General features: G+C 42.4%; 1 protein-coding gene across 4 annotated transcripts in view; it reads right to left on the reverse strand.

The window, feature by feature from the left end:
• The window catches only part of rars2 (arginyl-tRNA synthetase 2, mitochondrial), a 32,155-nt gene that overhangs the window by 8,534 nt on the left and 6,121 nt on the right, over nucleotides 1-17,500 (reverse strand). For 2 of the 4 annotated variants that reach the window (XM_073932225.1, XM_009294528.5), the window contains 9 exons: nucleotides 15,986-16,083; nucleotides 15,712-15,767; nucleotides 13,200-13,283; nucleotides 10,396-10,472; nucleotides 9,696-9,854; nucleotides 7,470-7,576; nucleotides 3,583-3,678; nucleotides 3,430-3,490; nucleotides 3,264-3,340 (listed from right to left, as the gene is read on the reverse strand). In XM_073932225.1, coding sequence (XP_073788326.1) covers nucleotides 3,264-3,340; nucleotides 3,430-3,490; nucleotides 3,583-3,678; nucleotides 7,470-7,576; nucleotides 9,696-9,854; nucleotides 10,396-10,472; nucleotides 13,200-13,209 — 587 coding nt within the window. In that variant the 5' untranslated portion in view covers nucleotides 13,210-13,283; nucleotides 15,712-15,767; nucleotides 15,986-16,083. 4 annotated transcript variants of the gene reach the window in all.

Here is a 17,500-nt window from a genome sequence, read left to right on the forward strand (position 1 = left end):
TGCTACATATGTCATGTATATATATATATATATATATATATATATATATATATATATATATATATATATATATATATATATATATATATATATTTTGTAACTGAGACAATCCCTCCTTTTTTTTGCCTTTTTTTCTCAAAGGGGGTGGGGGGCTAATTTTAATTATTTTGTATTTTTTCTTCTTCTTTTTATGGGTATTGTGCTGTTTTTGTTAAATACCTTACATAAAAAAATGTTAAATAAAACTAAGTATAACAAAAAAAGATCTCAAAACTTAGGGCTTCTGGTATTACCTAGAATAGCAAAGTCCACTAAAGGAGGTCGAGCCTTCTCAGTTATGGCTCCTAAACTCTAGAATAGCCTTCCTGATAACGTCCGAGGCTCAGACACACTCTCGCAGTTCAAAACTAGATTTAACACCTATCTTTTTAGTAAAGCATACACTCAGTGCATCACTTAACGATCTGACGTATGAATGTGCTCAACGCATCTTGTTTATATACGCTATGAACAGCAGCTATGCTAATTATTCTCTTTATTCTCTATTTGCACCTGGGGATACTCATCCCGAGACCCCCAGGGACTATGCAGCGCCACTGATGCGATCCAAGATCAGCGACGAAATGATCCCAAGGTTTCCATAATCCTGGACCAGGCCGTATCCTGAGTAGCTGCTGTGGTGGTCATGGAGAAGTGGAGAGCATGAGACTCCTGAGACGCTCCAGGGACAGAAGAGTCTTCGCTGAGATCCAGCCTTCTCCAGCCTCCAGCGCCAAGACTGCAGCTCTGCACAAGACATTTGGCCAGTGGAGAAATGGTCATGCCCAAATGAGCCGGGTTTCTCACGAGGTTCTTTATTTCTTCACTTTCCCCATTGGTGAATTTTTTCCTTGCCGCTGTCGCCTCTGGCTTGCATGGTTCAGGATCTGTAGAGCTGCGCATCGATGGATTTGCTCTTCAGTGTTTGGACTCTCAGCAGTGAATATTAAACCACACTGAACTGAGCTAAACTGAACTTAAACACTGAAAACCGGACTGACACGGTTTCTAAAAACTATAATCTTCTATGTGAAGCTGCTTTGACACAACCTACAAAGAAATAAAGGTGAATTTTATTTATATTCGATATTTATATACCAAAAACTAAAGAGTGCCTGCTCAAGGGCTACCAGGAATTCAGTAATTTCGCAAGCCCTGTTGTATTCTCTCAGCATCGTGTACAACACAACAGCAGAGCGTTTCATATCCTTCATTTCATGCACACGCACACACACAACACCTGAGGGTGTTTAGTTAGCAGGTGTGTCGAGCGAGAGAATAAGTACTGTTCCAGTCACTGGGTTTGAAGGTGTGTTTGGTAAAGGTGTGTGTCCGTCTTGAATGAACCTGCTGCCTCTGTTTGCAAGTCTTTCATGAATGCCACGCTACACTCTTAGGATAATAATAAAGCTCGAATGAATGAATACAGATCAAATCCCAACCAGATGAACTTAATCTAGGCTTCCTTCAACCTAGCAAGAACAGCACATGCTTTAGACATAACATCTGTGCTTTTTGTCAAGGCGATCACAGACGGAAGAAGTGGAAAAATTGGTTTAATTTAAACACTGTCATCATATCTGCCTGACTGAGAAGATAGCAGACAGCAATATGAGACGAACTGTACACATAGAAAGACTTTGGAGACGCCACACAGCCTGAAATTTACAACAACAAAAAAAATAATGATGCATGCCAGAGTTTGAGATCTGCATACTTTAAACCTTTAATGACTTTAAATCTTAAAGCCAGATTGAGACTTAAAATCATTCAATGCATCAATAAAAAAATGCATCAGTATTCGCTCTTGAATCAATTGTGACCAAAGTTTTTAACAGCGCTGTATGCTTTACAAACATCTGTACTCTGCTTGCATTTAACTCCTTAAAAATAAGACTTGAACCTGAAATAATCATTAGCTATTTACATTAATCTCATTATTACATCTCATCCAAACACACAAGCACTATTGCTCATGAGCATTTGAGTATACACTAGCCTAGAACACCCTAAAAACTAGCCTAGAGCTTTATAAAATATAGCCTAGAGCACCATGTGTTGTTAAAATCTAGCCTAGAGCACCGCCTGCTGTTAAAAACTAGCCTAGAGCGCCATCTGCTGTTAAAAACTAGCCTAGAGCGCCATCTGCTGTTAAGAACTAGACGAGAGCGCCATCTGCTGTTAAAAACTAGCCTAGAGCGCCATCTGCTGTTAAAAACTAGCCTAGAGCGCCATCTGCTGGTAAAAACTAGCCTACAGCGCCATCTGCTGTTAAAAACTAGCCTAGAGCGCCATCTGCTGTTAAAAACTAGCCTAGAGCGCCATCAAGCGCCATCTGCTGTTAAAAACTAGCCTACAGCACCATTTGCTGTTAAAAACTAGCCTAGAGCGCCATCTGCTGTTAAAAACTAGCCTAGAGCGCCATCTGCTGTTAAAAACTAGCCTAAAGCGCCATCGAGCGCCATCTGCTGTTAAAAACTAGCCTACAGCACCATTTGCTGTTAAAAACTAGCCTAGAGCGCCATCTGCTGTTAAAAACTAGCCTAGAGCGCCATCTGCTGTTAAAAACTAGCCTACAGCAACATCTGCTGTTAAAAACTAGCCTAGAGCACCATCTACTGTCAAAAACTAGACGAGAGCGCCATCTGCTGTTAAAAACTAGCCTAGAGCGCCATCTGCTGTTAAAAACTAGCCTAGAGCGCCATCTGCTGTTAAAAACTAGCCTAGAGCGCCGTCTGCTGTTAAAAACTAGCTTAGAGCGCCACCTGTTGTAAAAAACTAGCCTAGAGCGCCGTCTGCTGTTAAAAACTAGCCTAGAGCACCGCCCGCTGTTGAAAACTAGCCTAGAGCGCCGCCTGCTGTTGAAAATTAGCCTAGAGCACAGTCTGCTGATAAAAACTAGCCTAGAGCGCCATCTACTGTTTAAAACTAGCCTAGAGCACAGTCTGTTAAAAACTAGCCTAGAGCGCCATCTGCTGTTAAAAACTAGCCTTGAGCACCATCTGCTGTTAAAAACTAGCCTACAGCACCATCTGCTGTTAAAAACTAGCCTACAGCAACATCTGCTGTTAAAAACTAGCCAAGAGCGCCATCTACTGTTAATAACTAGACGAGAGCGCCATCTGCTGTTAAAAACTAGCCTAGAGCGTCATCTAGTGTTCAAACTAGCCTAGCGTGTGTGTGTGTGTGTGTGTGTGTGTGTGTGTGCGCAAGCAAGCATATACCTGCCGGCCCACGGGTGCCCCATGGCCTGTAAGATTCTGAAGAGCTGCTGGAAGTGCATAGTCTGACTCTTATCTGTCTTAAAGAGGAAAAAGGATTGAGCAGATGCACACAGAGCAGGAATCATGGGATTGAACACAGAACACGCTGAACTATCATCATCCTTACCACGTAGATCATCTCATCAAAGCTAAACCTCTGCTTCCTGTCCAGCGCCGCTGCCACGTCTCTGAAAAACCCAAGAGAAAGGACATCTGTCATGGCCCTCTGTGTGAGAGTGTGTGTGTGTGTGTGTGTGTGTGTGTGAGAGCTCACACACACCTGGTGATGTACAGGGATGTCCCATCACTGCGGACCAGTGTGGCGTAATTGGACATGTCGCCCTTATCAGACAGATCCACCACACCCGTTCCCTTCCTGCGCAGCAACATACAGCAGATACACACAATCAATCACACAAACACAGTATTGTTGCTGACCATGTCCACCCCTTTATAACCACAGTGTCTTCTGATGGCTACTTCCAGCAGGATAATGCTCCATGTAATAAAGCGTGAATCATCTCAGACTGATTTCTTGAACATGACAATGAGTTCACTGCACTCAAATGGCCTCCACAGTCACCAGAGCTCAATCCAATAGAGCACATTTGGGATGTAGTGGAACGGGAGATTGGCATCATGGATGTGCAGCCAACAAATCTGCAGCAACTGTGTGATGCTATCATGTATATGAATATAGAGCAAAATCTCTGAGGAATATTTCCAGTAGCTTGTTGAATCTCTGCCACGAAGGATTAAGGCAGTTCTAAGGCAAAAGCGGATGACATTATATTAAATAATATATTCAATATTCCTAAAATATTAAATACTCGTGACAGATTTCTGATCAGTTATGTTGTCTTGGTAATGTCAGGTTGTCATGATGAACACAAACTGGTTATGATTAATTTGTTTATGTCAAGGTTGCGATGTCAACGATATCTCAAACTCATAACCAAGCGAATGACACTTAATGTCAGCTATTATAAACATGCATAAAAATAATATGACAGTTCTATGAACACCCCTTCAGCTAAAGTGTAACCCATTTTTGTAATAGCACTAATATAAAACTAAATGCGATAATGATATTCATTAACAGCTTGAGTAAATAAAGTTTTTTAAAAATATTCAAAAGTTTATGAACTACGCAGAGATTCTTCATGGTGTTCAGACATTAGATGTCGCCTACCCTGTTGTTGTCTATTGGAAGGAATGCGTCAATAGAGCCGCCATTTTGGAACAGGGTAGCGCTCCTTTGTAATGAATGCGGGACCAAGCTGACATTTCATGTCACTTTTCTGCATTGATGGATCAGTGATCGCACGCTCATTCCTGACAAAAAGCTTGTGTTTGTGTGTCTGGAAATGTACTATCCACCCTCTCTGTTTAATTTGATCTTATCCGTGTCTTGAAACACACCTCCTCTACTGCTTTCACTTCTCATACTGACGGAGAGAGCGATTCGTTTGTGATTGAATCTCCGTTATGAACGACTCGTTCACTAGCCGACAATAATACAAGTTTCTGGCAGCGCAGCATCTCGTTGTCATATTTCTTTTGCATTGTTTGCTGATTTTATTCAACCAAACTAGCATAAGCCAAGTGTTTAGTGCGAGTTGGAGCTGCTTTGCCGTATGGTGAATGCAGTAAGTGACTGTTATCATCAATAACGTGATTAGCACAAAAGTTCATAACATCCAAAAACGTAAAAAAACTAAATCTTTCCTATGAAATGTTCTGCCTTTGTGCTTTGTGTTCTTTGTTTGCTCGTTATTACACCCGTAGACAGAGCTAAAGTCCCGCATCTTCACGTAATAACACTGTCTTGACTAGTGCAGTTGAATGGCATTTGTCCTGGGAGCACTGTACCAATGTGGCGGCGCTATTGACGCATGCTCAGGGTCCCTATGCGAAATCTAGTGTATATATCTATGGTGTTCAGAAACCTGGTCTGTTTCTTTTAGTAGGACTGATAAAGATGCAGCACAGCAAGTTTTATATGTTTGTGTTGTCAAAACATCTAAATGAGTGAGAATGCTTCATTTATACAGGCGCCCCTATTATGCTTTTTAAAAGGTTTCTTATTTTGTTTTGGAAAACTCCAACATCAGCTTCACATGCAAGTAAGGTCAAAAACACATTCACTTTCACGTCACCCAGATAAGTCATGGACTAGGGATGCACCGATATGGATTTTTTGGCCGATACCGATAACCGATAATTCTTCAGACTTCAGGCCGATAGCCGATATTTATAGGCCGATAATTATAAATATTTCAAAATGTTATATTTTTATACAGCAAACTTCATAAAAGCGGAAACTCTGCTCTTTTGAACTGAATAGCCTATGATTTCAAAATTATATATTCAATTATATATAACCTATAATTCACGATTTCACACAAATCAGTATGCAAAAAATACATCATTTCATTTTCTTCATAGCAAACTAACATGCAAATTGACTGTTGCATAAAATTTAAAAGGTTAAATAACAAAATGGGATTTAATTAACAAGCAAGTTAAATATATTTTAAATAAGATGAAAATTAAAGAGCTAAGGACTAAAACCAGCTCAAATGTTCTTGAATAAAACTGGTTACAGCAGGGGTCTCGAACTCAATTTACCTGGGGGCCGCAGGAGGCAAAGTCTGGGTGAGGCTGGGCCGCATAAGGGATTTCACAAAAAAAGTCCTCAAATGTCATTATTAACAGTTTTAATTATTTCTTCTGAACATGAAGTGTCCTGAACATTAATAGAACATTGAGTGAAGATTATGAACAGTTCTTCTGAACATGGCATCTTTTGCCTACTCCTTGCTGCCAGAGACTTGACAGCGCTTCTTCTCACAAATCTGAACCACATTTGGCTTTAGAGCGGAAGCAGTTGAGACCCTCAGTATGGCTTGAAGATGATCATCATTAAGTCTAGACCTGTACTTTGACTTATTGAAGTCCTAGGGAAAAAAGTGGGGGAACTCACTCAAAACTTCCATTCCCTCACCTAAAAAAAAGGCGTATATATGTATAAATAAAACACCCCCACCCCACTCCAGTCACATCAGTCTGTACCAGTCTGTATCTACCTATAATATATATAAGATGCAGGCTGTAGCTAGGTAGGTGGCAGGCTGCAGATAGGTAGCTAAGTGGCAGGCAGGGGCGGGAACAGCTTACCTTGGTTCTGGCCAGCGCGAGTTCCCTCCTAACACTTCCCGCCCGTCACAGCGTCTGACAAAGGGGCGGGGTGCATGGTGACGTTGTTTACACGGCGGGCGGGGAATGCCAGTGACCGCTGTGTACGAATAGAATCAGCGGAGCCGCTGATTCTGTCAGTGTACAGCGGTCGGCGCGGGCCACAAAATATTGCACTGAGGGCCGCAAATGGCCCGCGGGCCGCGAGTTTGAGACCCCTGGGTTACAGTAATGTACATGTGTACAAATATGTCATCTCATGTCATGCTATCTCTAACACAACAAAGAGACAGAGCAGGAAAGGCTTTCATATGTAATATTTTTTCCTGAGGCGATTTGAAGCAAAATACACAATGGAACTCAATCAAACATACTGTATCTACAATGATAAGGATAATGGTTACTTACGGAGTTATTGACGCACAGCAAAACCACGTGAAAAAAGCACGGACTCTGAAGGAATAATCAGTGTGAGGAGAGATCCATGAACAAGTCTGAACATGTTCCGCCCACGCGTGCCCGGCAACATTACGTAATTTATCGGCTTAAAGATATCGGCCTAATTTAGACATCGGATCGATAACGATAATCTTAAAAATAGCATTTATCGGCCGATAACGATATGGGCTCCGATATATCGTGCATCCCTATCATGGCCGATAGCTTTGTACTGTCTAAACTCCTCTTTTCCGACAACCTGCTCTGCTCTGATTGGTCAGACACACATGAACTGATTAGTCAGATGCAAGGGTATAATAGTTTATAATTACAGATGCGTGAATTTTATTTACGCACGAAATATTTATGACAGCAATTTTATTCCATAGGTTAAGGGTTTTTCTTTGCTTATAAAATGCTGCCCGGGTCTTTTTTGACCTGTAAGTCAACAGCGGGGTTAAAAAAGCAAAACGGGACCCTTTAATTCAGGGCTGAATATAGTGCTGCTTTGAGCTAGAGATGCAGACTTACTGTGAGGTCTTCAGCAGGCGTCTGCTCCTCAGCTCGTCCAGCACAGTCTGTGTTTCAGCTCGATGAAAAGATTCTCCGGAGTAATGATCAAACTCCACTCCTAAACGCTGAGAAAACACGAACATCAGACACACAGCACACACTAGGCACAACCGCACACAAAGACACACATGGACGGACAGAAAGCACAGAATCACACACAGTCACATAAATACAGTTGAAGTGAGAATTATTCGCACACGTGTTTATTTTTCCCCCAATTTCAGTTTAACGGAGAGCAGATTTCTTTAACACATTTCTAATCATAATAGTTTTAATAACTCATTTCTAATAACTGATTTATTTTATCTTTGCCATGATAATATTTGATTAGATATTTTTCAAGACACTTCTATACAGCTTAAAGTGACATTTAAAGGCTTAACTAGGTTAATTAGGTTAACTAGGCAGGTTAGGGTAATTAGGCAAGTTATTGTATAGCGATGGTTTGTTCTGTAGACTATCGGGAAAAAATATAGCTTAAAGAGGCTAATAATATTGACCTTAAAATGGCTTTTAAAAAACTAAGAACTGCTTTTATTCTAGCCGAAATAAAACAAATAAGACTTTCTCCAGAAGAAAAAGTATTATCAGACATACTGTGAAAATTTCCTCGCTCCATTAAACATCATTTGGGAAATATTTAAAAAAGAAAAAGAAATTAAAAGGGAGCGAATAATACAGACTTCAACTGTAGATACACAAACAAACACACACATTAACACACACACACACGCATGCATGCACAAAATCACACACAAATGCACACACGCACACACATCCAGAGACTCACACACAGATGCACAGAATTAAAGACACACAGACACACACACACAAAGATACAAACCAACACGCACATGCACAAACTCACACAGACTCAAACATCAAAAAGACACACACAGAAAGACACAAATACACACGCACAGAATCACACACGTATACAGGGATTGGGCAATGAAACTGAAACATTGGCCAGTTTAGCGTTGGAGGATTCATGGCTAAATTTGACCAGCCTGGTGGCCAGTCTTCATTGATTGCACATATATATGCCCGGCTGCTAGAGCCAAACCTTTGGTCACTCCTGCCAAATGCTTAATGCCGGTTTCAACGCTGCCAGCAATGAAAATCTTGGGCGGTGGAGAATGTGAAACATGTATTGTTCTCTGATGAGCCCACCTTTAATGTCTTTCTCACATCTCGGAGAGTTACACCCCATTCACATGTGGCCTCAGCGTCAACGCTTGACTGAAGGCGGGTCTGAAGATGGGGCTGAAGCGATCATCATAGCAGCGTCAGCCAATGAAATTCAGTCAGCAATAGGCCACTGTCTAGCTGGTGTATTTGCATACAGCGATCTGATTGCCTGACGCTTCCGTCGGTGCTTGAAAAGTTGAGCTAGACCTAACTTCTGCAGCAAGCAACGCCTCTGAAGCGGTGCTGACGGATCCACAATGCAGCTCGGCAACGCCTGACGTCACCCATTCAAAGTGAATGGAAAGCGTTGACGCTGACGCCCCGTGTGAATGGGGTGTTACGGTGTGGAGAAGCCCCAAAGAAGCGTACCACCCAGACTGCTGATGCCCAGAGTGAACCATGGGGGTGATTCAGTAATGGTTGCAATATCAATACAGGCCCAATACTTGGGCTGAATGGGCACATCACTGCTAAGGACTACCCAACCATTCTGAAGGACCATGTGACCCAAAGGGTCAAACATTGTATTCTGAAGGCAGTGCCGTGTATCAGGATGGTAATGCAGCAATACACACAGCATGACTGATGACAGAGTGGTTCGATGAACATGAAAGCGAAGTTGAACATCTCCCATGGCCTGCACAGACACCAGAGCTAAACATTATAGAGTCATTATTGAGGGGTGTTTTGGAGGAGCGAGTCAGTAAGCGTTTTTTTTTCCTTCACCAGACATGAACACTATTCTGAAGAAGGATGGCTCAAAACCCCTCTGGCCACAGTGCAGGTCATTCCTAAGACCAACTGATGCTGCTGTATTGGCTGCAAAAGGAGGCCCTACATCATACTAATGAATTATTGTGGTCTAAAACCAGGCGTTTCAGTTTCACTGCCCAACCCCTGTACATACAGATACAAACACACATACAAAAACACTAGCACAGACTCACACACACACATGCACATATACTGAGTAGTTAAGCAGTGGATGGTCACCTGATAGATGCGCTTGTACTCATGGATGGTGATCTCCCTGAAGTGTCTCCACAGCTCCAGCGCCTGCTCCTCGCTCTGCTCAAGACGCCTGAAGAAATGAGCAGCAGCCGAACGCACACTGGCATCGCTCTCCGCCTCGCGGTTCACCTGCACATACACCTGCGGGCGGACACACACAGCTGAGCCATACAGAAACACACAGCATCCACCAACAGATGACTGCTAATCAACACACACACACACACACACACACAGAGGATGACACAATACTCAATATAATATTAAACTGTTCATTACAACCTCCAGAGTTCAATACGTAGAACAATTTCAGTCTCTGCCGGGTCACGGCACCAAATTTGTAGGAAATTTCTGAATGTAGGCCAGGAGACTTGTTACAAGCACTTTTTTGACAATGAGTTGGTTGTTCCGCAGTTAAACAATCATCATCAAGAAGTCCACATGAGTTTGCAAGAGTCCTTTAGAAATCTACAAGCAGATTTGAGCAGTATTTTACTGAACATCTCATTTACTGAGCCAAACTGAAATGAATGAGGCTTAAAGTATAATACAAACCAAACCATGAGAATGAACCTGTACCATTGCATCCCTAATACGCACACACATATGGGCACACGTACGCACACACACACGTACATAAAAGCACACACACACGCAAACACAGACGCGCGTGCACACATACCTCAAACAGATGCTCCAGTGGTTGCGTCCTTAGCTTCTCCTGAGAGCCGAATCGTTCAAACCCTGAGCCCAACAGACCTGCACACACACACACACACACACACACACACACACAAAGCAGATGATGACCACTGCAAGTTTTTTTCGGTAAATGAAATCTACTGCTAAAACTAACAACAGTCACTGAAAAAAAATGATAACTAGCGAAAATTACAACCACATTACAAATACAATTACAATCCTTTTCAGAATTGTTCATTCTGTGGCGGAAAACCTGACCTGCAGCGGTTTAGAGAAACGCCTGTAGAACGCCTCTTGAAAAAGAGCAACCTGGATAACACCCTATTGAACAGTAAAAATCTAAAATCTCCCTTTCATTAGAAAAATCTTTGAAAAAGTTGTTTTGAAACCTCCCATTTTCGGTTCAGGCAGGGCCGGAGTGGGACTCCTTTTCAGCTCTGGAGTTTCAAGCCTTAGACCGGTCCACCTCAGTCGACGACTGACTATATTAAAATAGCGTTATTTCCAATTCAGTTTCAAATGACACTAACACGTCTTTTTCAAGGACACAGCTGCTTTAGAACTTCAATGTTTTTCATAAATATAAAAACATTCATTCTTTATAGATATAAAAAAGTTTACCCCTACATTAGTAACCCAAACAGTATTATATGTCTTAACACTGAAAATGAAAAAAAGATTACTTTCTGATGAGGTTCGAACTCGGATCTGCGGCTCCGTAGTGCAACGATTTAGATTTCTGATAAAGTTATATCAGATTTATTAATGTAGTGAATCATCTGATTTTCATTGAGCAGGTGTAATATACATTAATATTAATTAATATTCACTAAGGGGCCGCTGTTTGGGGTGGAATGGGGTGTTACATCATCGTTAACTTGCGGTCTGCATTCTGCTCACGCCACGGGGCTGCGAGAAAATAAATAAAAAGAGCCGCACTGCGGCAAAATAATGAATAAAACGAGTCAGGCTATAGTCAAATGAACAAATAAATGAAAAAAAGTGCAACTGCTGAGAGTGCAAGCAGCTAGGGACACCGGCCCTCACGGCCAAAAAACGTACCGGCCCACCGGGAATTCTCCCGGTAATCCCGATTAGCCAATTCGGGCCTGGGTTCAGGTCTACCGTGAGTAGACCATGATTTTATAGTTTAGAAAGTTAAAATGCCAATTAACAGTAATTTAATGCCCTGCTACATTTGTTATTCGTAATTTCATATTCACAAAACCACAATTTATATCATCATAAAGATAATCCAGTTTATATAAGCACTACAAATGAGGACTTCTCCCTCAATCCCCGGGTCTGAATGCAGACTCAGTGCAGCAGGTCTCTTGCCCTGTCTATTTTAACCATTAGCCCTGCTGGTCATCTGGAGTATTTAGGCAAACACAGCAGCTCGGCGATGTGTCTAAATGTGAACAAACTCCTGATAAAAGACAACGTCCGCCATACTCTAATTCTCCTACTGCTCTCCCGACAAAAATGCTCGCAGCACACACACAGCTTTGATGTATCGGCCACACCTGAAAAACTCCCGGAGTTTGGATTTGCAACAGGTGATTGTAAATATGATTTGGTACAAAAGCAGCATCCAAGAACGGTTTAGTCCTTTAGGAGCAAAGATGGGCAGAGGATCGCCAGTTTGCCAACAAATAAATAAGAAAATGATTGAAATAATTAAAAACAATGCTCCCCAGAGAAAGAGAGGAAGACATGTGGACATTTCATCTTCAACTGTGCAGAACATCATTAAAAGATTCAAGGAGTCTTGAAAAATGTCAGTGCGTAAAGGACAAGAGCGCAAGCCTACTGTGATCTCCGATCCCTCAGGCGGTACTGCATCAAGAATCCTCATTCGTCTATAAGCGATATCCACAAATGCTAGTGAAAACTGCACTGTGCCAAAAGGATGCCCTATGTTAACAGTGTCCAGAAGCCCCATCGACTTCTCTGGGCTTAGAGGCATTAGTATTTGAGGTATTTTTTGGGAGAAACATACACCATGTGCTCCGGATCAAAGAAGAAAAGGATCATCCAGACTGTTACCAGCAACAAGTCCAAAAGCCAGGGTCTGTCATGGTATGGGGTTGTGTCAGTGCCCTTGGCTTGGTTACCTGCACTTCTGTGATGCACCAATAATGCTGAAAGCACATAGAGATTTTGGAGCGCTATCTGCTGCCTTCTCTTCCAGGGACACCCATGCATATTTGAACAAGACAATGCAAAACCACATGCACACATTACAGAGTCCTGGCTGCGGAGAAAGGGGATACAGGTACTTGACTGTCCTGCCTGCAGTCCCGACCTGTCTCCAATAGAGTACGTGTGGTGCATTTTGAAGCTCAAAATGCGACAACAAGGACCCCGTACTGTTGCCCACCTTAAGACTTGTTTACAGGACAAATGGGACAAAATTACACCTGAAACACTTCATCACTTGGTGTCTGCAGTCCCTATTTTAAGTGTTGTGAACAGGAATGGCAACATTACAAAGTGGTAAAAGCTTTACTGTTACAACTTTTTAAAAAATGTTTTTCAAGAGCCAAAATTAGTATATACATGTTTATTTTGAAAACAAAAACACAATACAAATCATGAGGAACACATTAAATAATGTTTGATGTATTGTCTGCAATGAAATAAAAGTCTGTAAATTTAGAAATCACTACTTTTTTTTAATTTGTGTTTTTCATACTGTCCTAACTTCATCAGCATACTGAAACAAAAGTCACTGCAACTTGCAGTTCACGAGGACTTTAATCGTATCTGTGGGAAACTCACCGAACTGCATTCCCCAGTCGCCCAGATAATTGACTCGGATCACCTCATTCCCTAAAGCCTTCTTTAGGTTGGCAATGAAATTTCCTACAACAACAAAAAGTCAAATCAAAAAGTAAAACAGGTAATCTCTAAATGACTGATCTGTTAACACTTCTGTTCATCGAGGAGAAAAACATCAGTGGCAAAATAAACATCATGGGGTTTTTCCATTTACACCGACAGATTGCTTTACCAGCATCAATAGTAAAGCAGTAATAACTACCCAATATTAATTCTTATTAAGGATTTTAACCCTTTAAGATGTTTTTGATTTTATACACTTATACTAATAACTGATCAGAAATCACTTTTATTTTGACACTTTTTTTTGCATGTGCCACATTTAATGTCACATATAGAAAACAACCAAACCACCACTCCAATTTTCTTTTCGGCTTAGTTCCGTTATTAATCAGGGATCGCCACTGCGGAATGAACCACCAACTTATCTAGCATATGTTTTACGCAGTGGATACCCTTGAGCACACCCATACACACTCATTTAAACACGTACACTATGGACAATTTAATTCATCAATTCACCTGTATCGCATGTGTTTGGACTGTGGTGGAAACCGGAGCACCCAGAGGAAACCCACACTAACACGGGGAGAACATGCAAACTCCACACAGAAACACCACTCAGTGTGGCAAACTGAATTTTTAGACAGATCAGACATTGTTTGGCTGAGTTTAAGTACTTAATCCTCTATGGCGAAGCCCTGAACTTTGTTAGTCCATCATGGACATGCCCTTAGACGAAAACTCTAGGGCTGCGTCCGAAATTGCATACTTCCATACAGTTCTACGCTAAAATCAGCATTTGAGCCGAGTAGTATGTCCGAATTCATAGAATTTGAAAATCAGTATGCGAGAAGTACCCGGATGACTTACTACTTCCAGCGAGACTCTAAAGTGCGCATACCATGCAAGCTGTGCCTTCCCATGATGCCCAGCGAGAGAATTCATGAATGGGACTGAAGCGACGCAACTGACGCAGGTAGGTCACGTGACTATGACAAAATGGCGCATGTAGTACGAATTCTATTACTATTTTTCGCCTTCATACAGTATAGAGCGTACTTTTTTTAAATGGTCGAGTGGTACGTTTGAATTGAAATGCAGTACCTACTGAGTAGTAGGCGGTTTCGGACGCAGCCTAGATCTTCACAATTTAGCATCACAAATGCCTTTAGATAACAATACCTAACTTTGGTGTTGATCTGTTGGGTTTAGGATTTCGTTCTAAGAGACGTTTTGTAGGTTTTGGCATGTTTGATTTGTGTGGCAATTTTTGTACATGTGCGTGAAACGTAGCTCGGGGTCCACTCAGTCAAATGTGATTAGGTGGCGATGACGAGCCATTCCGTCACACCTACTTCCAAAACCTTTATTTATTTATAATACATTTTTGGGGTTTTCACCTTTAATGGACAGAACAATAGAGAGTATTGATAGAAAAGTGTGAGGAGCAGAGAGAGAGGACGGACGAATTGACATAAGACCTTGAGGCAGGTATCGAACTCGGGTCGCCGTGAGCACCGGAGTGCTTGTGTCGACGCACTAACCACTATTATTAAATGCAAATTTTTCCCACTTCTGGTGCATGTGCTAAGTTCTGTGAGTTTTCAAGCAGACCGTTTAGACCAGGGCTATTCAATTGGCAGCAAGCAGGCCGGACCCGGCTCCCGAGGCAATTTGTTCCGGTCCTCCAAACAGTGTGACCAAGACATCAAAAATAAATTTAGTACAGTTGAAGCACGGTCACTATAGTTATGAAGTGACGTGCGTCTGTTCAATACACCACGAGCTGCAGTTAAAGCCTGCGCAGAGCGTATGTTTGTAGAAAAGGCGGCGAGGCAGTGGCGCAGTAGGTAGTGCTGTCGCCTCACAGCAAGAAGTTCGCAGAGTCGCTGGTTCGAACCTCGGCTCAGTGTGGAGTTTGCATGTTCTCCCAGCGTTCGCATGGGTTTGCTCCGGGTGCTCCGGTTTCCCCCACAGTCCAGAGACATGCGGTACAGGTGAATTGGGTAGGCTAAAATTGTCCGTATGAGTGTGTGTGAGTGAATGTGTGTGTTAATGTTTCCCAGAGATGGGTTGCGGCCGGAAGGGCATCCGCTGCGTAAAAACTTGCTGGATAAGTTGGCGGTTCATTCCGCTGTGGCGACCCCGGATTGAAATGAAATGAATGAATGTAGAAAAGGCCCTTAGTACAATGCACTGATATCGTTAATAGCGATGCAACGATTAGCCGGTCGTTCCACTATTAACCGCGCTTTAATTTAATACGGTTAATTAATCTTAAAGGCTTCTCAACGCCGCATTTCTGTTGCACAGAACAAAACTGCTGCAGTTAAAGAAAGTTATGCCAACTGTGTGCTAGTTTAAAGCTCCGAGCTTATACAGAGGCTAATACACATGCACATAACTATAGCATTAACTATAGCAGCAGGCTGTAAGGTGAAGAGCTCACCGATTATGGTGGATCTGAGATGTCCAGCGTGGAACTTCTTGGCGATGTTTGGAGAACTAGAAACAGACAGAGTTCAGATACGGCAGATACTCATGCTGAATCACACACACACACTAAACTCACCTGAATGCTAAATTACACATACACACTGTAAAATCACCTAAATGCTTAATAAAACACACACACACACTAGAAAACAAATCATCTGAATGCTAAATCTCTCTCACTCACACACACACACACACACACAGATACACACACACAGTAAACTGACCTGAACTCCACCAGTGTCCGGCCGACCCGAAGCCGGCGCAGGATTTCACTCTTCACACCGAAGCCGTCTGGATCTGAGCGCAGCTGGTCTAAAAGTTTCTGTGACAGAGGAGGAATTAAAGGGACAGTTCACCAAAAACATCCCCATTTACTGACACTTAAGCAGTTCTACACTTTTATTAGAATTTCTTTAACCTACTAAACACAGATAAAGATATTTTGAAGAATGTTGGGTGGAAAATTTGAAATAATACATTATAAAACTATAATCATACCAACAAAATCTATAATCGTTGCATCGCTAACTGTAAGATGTTCATTTATGCATTCAGTTTCATTCGCAAATGACATTTGTCTCCTCTCCTTTTTTTGTGACCCGAAAAATGGTCCGAATCGTGACTAAGGGTGCTTTTACACCTGCCTTTTTTAGTTTGGATGAATCGCACTAGAGTTCGTTTCCCCTTTTGGTGCGGTTGGTTTGGGCAGGTGTGAATGCAGCAATCGTACTCAAGGGCACACCAAAAGCGGACCAAATAAGCGTGCCGAGACCAAGTGTGCCGCAAGCCTGCGTTTGAGTGAAGGCCTCGGCCGTTAGATCGCCCCCTGGGGGCTGGCTGCAGTACAAGTCATAAAGCCCGCCTCCTCCGTGTTAATGAAGGAGACTTGAGCCCAAATAAAAAAAATTATTACACTTGCAATAAAATGTCCCGAAAGATGGTTCTGGTGGATTAAGGCGCTGGTTATTGTGCTGAAATAGGTGCAGATCTTCATTTTTGTAAACAGTTTGTTTTTAGCAGTAATTTAATGCTGGGTGTGTCATCGTGATTGACAGCTGTGATTGACAGTTTCTCAAAGCAGCGCGTCTGAGCTTCGGCAGGAGACTGAAGTGTTATTATTCGATTTCTGTGTTATTTTACCATGACAAAATGAGTTCAGCAGTAAACTACAGTTTCTGACATACATGATCTGGTGGAACACTGTTTATTCGCTAAGGTCAGGGCTTTTTTCGGGCTTTATTAGTTTGCTGATACACGCCTAACCACCCAGATAGCAAAACACACTCGGGCCAGTTCCGGCTAGATTCTCGCCTGCCGGAGACTTACCCCTCAGAGCTCAGACTGACTACCTCTGCTGGACCTACTCCGGATGCCTGGACTCACTGCCCGATTCCAGCCCGAGTCAATCGAGCCAGATGCGGCGGCCGAGCGAGCCGGCGCTGCCGCATGCGAGCCGGAATCAGCCCGCGACGCCGCGATAAGGTTATGCGCTGCGGCACGGAGCTGGCGCGATTGAATATATAAAACCCTCATATTTGTTAACGTTGTTACATCCATGTGTTGATATGACAGCAAACGCATGCTGAGAAGTTTGGGGGGCGTGGTTGATTTTACATAAAGCGTTTGGTTGGAAGCTCGACTCATTTTCGCGGCTCCTCCTCTGGCTCCATCAGACAGTCCTTCTGCGCATGTCAAGGCTCCAATTTCAGCAGTCTTTTGAGACAGTTTGTGCCCGTAAA

Source organism: Danio rerio, chromosome 20 (assembly GCF_049306965.1).
Source record: "Danio rerio strain Tuebingen ecotype United States chromosome 20, GRCz12tu, whole genome shotgun sequence".
NCBI lineage: Eukaryota > Metazoa > Chordata > Actinopteri > Cypriniformes > Danionidae > Danio > Danio rerio.